Source organism: Cynocephalus volans, chromosome 3 (assembly GCF_027409185.1).
Source record: "Cynocephalus volans isolate mCynVol1 chromosome 3, mCynVol1.pri, whole genome shotgun sequence".
Taxonomy (NCBI): domain Eukaryota; kingdom Metazoa; phylum Chordata; class Mammalia; order Dermoptera; family Cynocephalidae; genus Cynocephalus; species Cynocephalus volans.
The window spans coordinates 170454092-170460554 of record NC_084462.1 but is presented as its reverse complement, the minus strand read 5'-3'; the positions used below and the strand labels follow the sequence as shown (position 1 = coordinate 170460554).

Below are 6463 nucleotides of genomic sequence, written 5' to 3'. Positions count from 1 at the left end.
CTCCAGATGGATGGCTTCCGTCTCAAAGGCAATATCCGGAACCCAACCCCTCACTGCTGCCACCGCTGTCTCCCTGTTCCAACCAGCGCCATCTCTCTCCTGAACTCCTGGCAGTATTCTCAACACGGCAGCCACAGTGACAGTCCTAAAATGTAGGTCAGATCATGACACTTCTGGTAAAAGCCCTCATGGATGCTCCATTTCACCAGAGTAAAAGCTGAAATCCTTATAAGGCCTAGAAGGTATGACACGAACTGCGACTCCTACCCCCTCTCTCTGAGCTCATCTCCGGCTCACTGCCTCTCTCACTGCACTCCAGCCATTGTGGCCTCTTTGCTGTCTCTCCAACTCACCAAATATGCCCTAACCCCAGGGCCTTTGCACGTGCTGTTCTCCCTCCTTGGAATGCCCTTCTCCTGCAGACATCCTCATGGCTCTCTCATACGTTCTTCAAGTCTTTGTCAAATGTCATCTCAGTGAGGCCATCTCTGACCAACCCATTTAAAATTGCAACACCCCCACTCCCTGCTGGAAGGATAACATTCCTTTAGCCTGCTCACTGGGTCCTGCTCTGTTTCTTCCAATAGTCGTTGTTACCTTCTAATTTCCTACTTTATTTTGCTTAGTTACTCCCCTGACTGGAATGTAAGCTCCATCAAGGCAAGAATGTTGTCTTTTCAGTTCACGGCTGTATCCCCAGCACCTAAACCAGTGCCTAGAACGCAGGAGGTGATCGCTACATAGTTGCTGCATCAGTGAGAGAAGGCACAGCTCCGACACCTGCCTCAGCTCAGTCTACAGGGCCAAGACAAAGAACCCCCACTGGTGACTTTGCACTCTCCTCAGAGGGCAAGGGAGCTGGCATCTGAGCTGGTAGCCGTCCTTGCCTGGCTCAATTCACACAGACATTTATGGAACCCTGGCAGGAGCTGTGTCTGCCTGAGATGCATGTCTCCGCCCACCCCTGGCTGGGTGGGGGCGAAGGCTGCCGGGGCAGAGGGGAGCCTGCCGAGGGGCACAGGCCAATCCGGGCCCGGAGGGATTCACATGCAACCCGAGATGGCAGGACATGCTCGGGCAGGCCTCCCCCTCGGCCCAGGCGCTCTAGCCCTGCCTGGCCGGTGACCTTCCCGGCGGTCACTGCCCTTGCCTGGCCCTATTCCTGAGGGGCCCCCACGCTCCCAGCCTCTCCGTAGTCTCCTCCCGATCCTTTCCCAGACCCCTAGCCCCGCCCCCACATCCCTCCGCCGCCCTGCCCCCCCCTCGGGTCTCCACCCCGGCCCCAGACGCCCCCGACTCCCTGCCCCCCCCCCCGCCCTTCCTCCCGCCCCCGCCCCCACGTCCCTCCGCCGCCCCGCCCCCCCTCGGGTCTCCACCCAGGCCCCAGGCGCCCCCGACTCCCTGCCCCCACCCCACCCCGCCCTTCTTCCCGCCCCCGCCCCCGGCCCGCGCTGTAGCTCCGGCCCTGGCCGGCAGGGGCCGCTCCTCGCGGCGCCCGGGGCCCCGCCGCGCCCGCCGCCGCCGCCCGCCTCCCCGCCCCTTCCCCAGCCGGCGCTCCCGTTACGCCGCGGAGCCGGGAGCCCCAGCCCGAGCCGGCGGCGGCGGCGGGGCCTGCGGGGCCTGCGGGCGGCCGGGCCGGGCCGCGCGATGGCGACCAAGAAGGCGGGCTCGCGGCTGGAGACGGAGATCGAGCGCTGCCGCTCCGAGGGCCAGTGGGAGCGGATCCCCGAGCTCGTCAAGCAGCTGTCGGCCAAGCTCATCGCCAACGGTACGCACCGGCCGCCGCGGCCTCCGCCCGGGACCCCGAGACGCAGCGGGCGCGGGGCGCGGGCAGGGGCGCGGCCGGGCCGCGAGGGTGCCGCGGCCCAGGGGATGCGCGCGGGGCCGAGGCCTCGGGGAGCCCGGGGTCCACCGGAGCCACGCGGTGGGGAGGTCCGGGGGCGAGGGGTTGTGCGGCGTCCCAGGGTTCAGCCGTGCAGGGCGGGCTTCTGCGGAGTCAGGGGCGTGGGGTCTCACGGATGGGCCGCCCTGCTGGGACTCCAGGGGCTCACGGGCTGGCCTGGGGCTCCTGAGAAGTTGGAGCTGATGGGGTGGGGGCGCCCTTAGGACATGGGTGTACTGAACGGGGTCCTGTGAATGCGGGTGTTGAACAGAGACCCCTGGGAAGTATGGTTGGTAAACATATGGTGTTAAAGGGCTTCAGGTGGAAGCGCAGACTCGGGGTGTGTGTCCTGGGGTTCAGAGGGTAGCGTGTCAAGGCTGCGGAGCTAGAGAGGTCAGGGTTGGGAATATAGGGGAAATAGAGTCAGAGAGTCAGGAGGGAGGATACTGTGGAGAGAGGTGGGGATGTGATTGAAGAATGTTGAGAAATGGAGCTGGGTGGGTGAGGGGCTTGGTGCCTGGTTAAGGAGGGGGCTGAGGAAGCCTCTGAGTTGAAGCCTGGTGCCTGGAGTTGGTCCATGACCCCGTTGAGTGATTTGGTTCCTGTACCCAATAGAATAAAAATTGCCTCCAAAATCCAATTCCAGTGCACAGCTCCACGTGGCCTTATTTGTTTTGGAAGTAAATATCTTTAATATTTGCTTGTCTCTTAATACCCGCCAAAACCGCAGGCACCAGTAGGCTGGCGGGAGGGCAGAGGTTTTGTTTTATTTCATTGTTGGTTTCCTAGGCTGGGTGAGCACATGTTGGCTGAACAAATGAATGAAAGAGTGAGTGAATGAATGACACTGCTCTAGGAAAGGACATCTGCACTATTTTCAACCATCTCACTTGAAACTATCCAGAAACAGAGAGAGATATCACGTGTCCTCATCAAGAATGGTTTATGTTTGTGTCTTATATGGTAGTAGTACCTGGAAGTAAGACCTTGGTTTTGCACACTCTGAACTATGGTACCTTGCTTTGGGTGGGTATTTTTTGGGTGAATGCAGGTGCCACGATGATGCCAGGAGCATGGAAGAAGCGCAGACCCTGTCTGGGCTCAGCTTGGTGGAAAATGTTGACTCTCTTCTGTTAAGTCAGCATTTGAGGACAAGGTGTTCAGTCCTCTGGGTCCCAAAGGCAGCTTGACCTTTCCCTCCTTGTAAGACTCACTGGCTTGTCCTCTGGCTTCATCTTTCCTTACCTGAAGTATTTTCTCTTTTCTTCTTGGAGTTGGACAGTCCTGGATCTACTTTGGCACTTCCCTGCTGTGCAGGCATAATCATACCTTCTGTGCAGTTCTTTTGTGGGCCTCCTATTTTTCCTTCTTTTTTCTTTTCTTTCTTTTTTTTTTTTGTCTTTTTCGTGACCGGTACTCAGCCAGTGAGTGCACCGGCCATTCCTATATTATAGGATCCGAACCCGCGGCGGGAGCGTCGCTGTGCTCCCAGCGCCGCACTCTCCCGAGTGCGCCACGGGCTCGGCCCCTATTTTTCCTTCTGAATCCACTTGTTTCCTGTTTTCTGTGCTCATTCATTCAACCAATATTTGCATGCCCACCTGTGCCAGTCACAGACAGTGGTGAATAGCTCTAACCAAGCCCTAGCCCTCATGCACTCACCCTCCTCAGAGGAGACAGACAATAAGCAAATGTGGAAATAAATAAACAGGGTAGCTTCAGAAAGTGAAAAGTGATTTCAGGAAAACAGATGAGTTAATGTGATTGAGAATGATGGGCAGGAGAAGAGCAGGGAGCTCAAGCTACAGTGGCCCCTGGCATGAGAGGACAGGTGGGCTTTTGGTGGCATGGGCCTGTCCGGCTCACGTTCACGGCCCCTGCAGGCTCAGCTCTCTTTCCAGGGCCTGGTCCCTGAGGCCTAAACTGTAGTCATGAATGGGACTTGGGGATGGGGTGGGGTGTGCAGGGCACGATGGTCCGTGGGTCTGTGCAAATTCACTTGTGGGAAACTCACAGGAGATAGATTTTTGTCCCAGAAACTCACATGGTGAGCAATAGCCGTTAATGGCAAACAGTTACCCAGGCTTGAAAAGGTCAAAGAGATTGCTCAAGAAGATAAAAAAAAGAAAAGAAAAGAAAAAGATGAAACAAAACCAGAATTATTATGTTCTCCTTTGGGGTTCAAAGAAGTGTTTGAAGGAGGGTCCTCTCCTTCCTTTGGCTGATGGGGGCTCCCTTGGGCTGGTAGTGGGACTTCTTCCTGGCTTTGGGGTCACTAGCTCCCCTTTAAACCTTCTCTCAGTGCACTAGCACAAGTTCTGGGCAGATCTGGCAAAATCCTTAAGTTAAAGCATTTGGTCCTTAGAATCAGGAAAGCAGGTTAATGTCATTTTTGTCATAAGAAGAGTTACCTTTAAGGCAGCCACAGGCAGAAAAGAGCAGTCTTTGGAACCAGCCAGACTGGGGCCTGATTCCTGGCTCTGCCACTTCTTGACTCTGTGACTTTGGCCAAATCACTTAACCACCCAGCTTCAGTTTCCTCATTTTAGGATAGGGATTAAAAGACTTGCCTTGTAGGGGCTGTTATAAGGATTAAAGGACCTAATGTCTCCCAGGGCTAGCCACAGAGCCTGACACCTTAGTAGGCAAGCCCTGCATTCATTCATTCGTTCGTTCATTCATTTCACAAATGTTCAGTACCTGATATGTATTAGCCATGGTATTAGGCCCTGGGATATACTAGTGAACAAAACAGACAAAAATGACACCCCCCCCCCCGAACTAGCCCTCATGAAGCCACATGAAATAAGTCATTAAGCAAAATTTATGGAATGTCAGGTTGTGGTAAGTGCTGTCCGAAGAATAAAGAAGGGAAGGAGAAAAGGCGCTTTGGGAGTGGGGTGGGGGTAGTTGGCGCAGGGACCTGGCCGAGAAGGCCTCACTGAGAAGGCAGCATCTGAGATAAGACCTGAGAAGGTGGAGGAGCATGTCCTAGGGAGGAGACCTCAAGGGCAGAGGGGTGCTGGGGCCAGACCTGTTGGAGCTGGAGCCTCATAGGCTGTGGTTAGGGCTTTGGCTTCTACCTGAGAGAGGTGGGAGTCAGGGGAGGGTTCTGAGCAGAGGAATCACTCATTCTCAACGCCCCGTCCTGCAGCGAGCCTCCCCGCAGGGAGCGTGGCAGCCCCTCCCCATGAAGGACTCTAAATAGTGGACACTCATGGAGCTGCTGCTCCAGCCTGGCTCCTTTGAGATAAATTGGTTTAGACATTTTGCCAAGAGGTGGATAAGGAAGAAAAGGGCTAATGCCAAGTTGAAAACAGAACTCTGAAACATGTCTTCTACCTCATACCCGACCGTAGTCACCATTTTAATCGCTCCATCTCAAAAAAACCCAAAATGTCTTGATAGCTCTATGCTAGGCCCTGGTGAGTCCCAGCGAGACAGTGATCACGTAAAGTAAGGGTGGTGTGAGAAAATTCCACTGAAGTCTAGGGTCTTGCTACCTGGAGTGTGGTCCAGTTCAGCAGCACAGATATCACCTGGGAACACAGGAGGAATGTGGACTCTTGGGCCCACATGGGGCAGCCTGTCCTGGAGCTGGGGTAAAGGTAGAGAACCACACATTGGCTTCTCGTTGGCTCACAGGTCAGTCCTGGCCCTGGGAGGACAGACCTAGCTGCCCTGTCTCCCTGGAATGTTACCCTCCAGGCTCCCAATGGCGAGGTTCACAGCTGTGTGTGAAATTGTAGTGATCTGGCACCTGGGCTAAAATTCAGACTTGCCCTGTAGCTAGCTGGGTGACCTCGAGCTAGTTACTTACCCTCTCGGATCCTGCCGTTCCTCATCGGGAAGGCAGGGTTAACAATGCCTACTCCACTAGGGTGGGCATGAGCATGCAATGGGTTGATGTATGGCAGATTGACATATGGTTGGTACGTGGCAGATTCTGTTGTTGGTTTTCCTGTGGACTCAGCATAACCCTGGACAAGGCAGCTTGAGTCCTGGACATCAACCTGGCTGGGGAAAAAGAGTGGGAGACCTAGAAAGGACACACCTGAGCTACTGCCTGGTGGAAGCTCCGCATATTTCGGTGACAGGGACAGGCGCTTGGGAGGCCTGTGCCAGCCCCAGCAGACAGCCGCTCCCCTTTCTGGGGCAGCGTCAGCTTCTCCTCTTTCCCCAGTCTGTTAATCTTCTTAGGCCGTCTCAGTCACCAAGTTTGTTCTCAACACTTAGGCCCCAGGTGGTGGTTTCTCCTTTAAGAGAGATTGGATACGATTTTGAGGCATTTTGATTACCTCTTGGCGATGGCTAGGTAGAGAAATGGTGCCTGAAACACAGTACATTTCTGGGGCAAAGTTTGGTGATGTTGAATGGGAGCGAAGTTCTTGCCTTTGCCAGCAGCTGCTCCTCCTGTCATTTGGAGGAAGGGCATGCACAGCATTGCGTGGAGGAAGGGCATGCACAGCATTGCGTGGAGGAAGGGCATGCGCAGCATTGCGTGGAGGAAGGGCATGCGCAGCATTGCGTGGAGGAAGGGCATGCGCAGCATTGCGTGGAGGAAGGGCATGCACAGCATTG

General features: G+C 55.4%; 1 protein-coding gene across 5 annotated transcripts in view; it reads left to right on the top strand.

Annotated features, from left to right (window-relative positions):
• The first annotated feature begins 1547 nt into the window (after positions 1 to 1547).
• Positions 1548 to 6463, top strand: part of TTC7B (tetratricopeptide repeat domain 7B) — a 267108-nt gene continuing 262192 nt past the window's right edge. For all 5 annotated transcript variants that reach the window (XM_063088953.1, XM_063088950.1, XM_063088949.1 and 2 more), the window contains exon 1: positions 1548 to 1768. In XM_063088953.1, the coding sequence (XP_062945023.1) occupies positions 1648 to 1768 (121 nt within the window). In that variant the 5' untranslated portion in view covers positions 1548 to 1647. The remainder of the gene's footprint in view (positions 1769 to 6463) is intronic.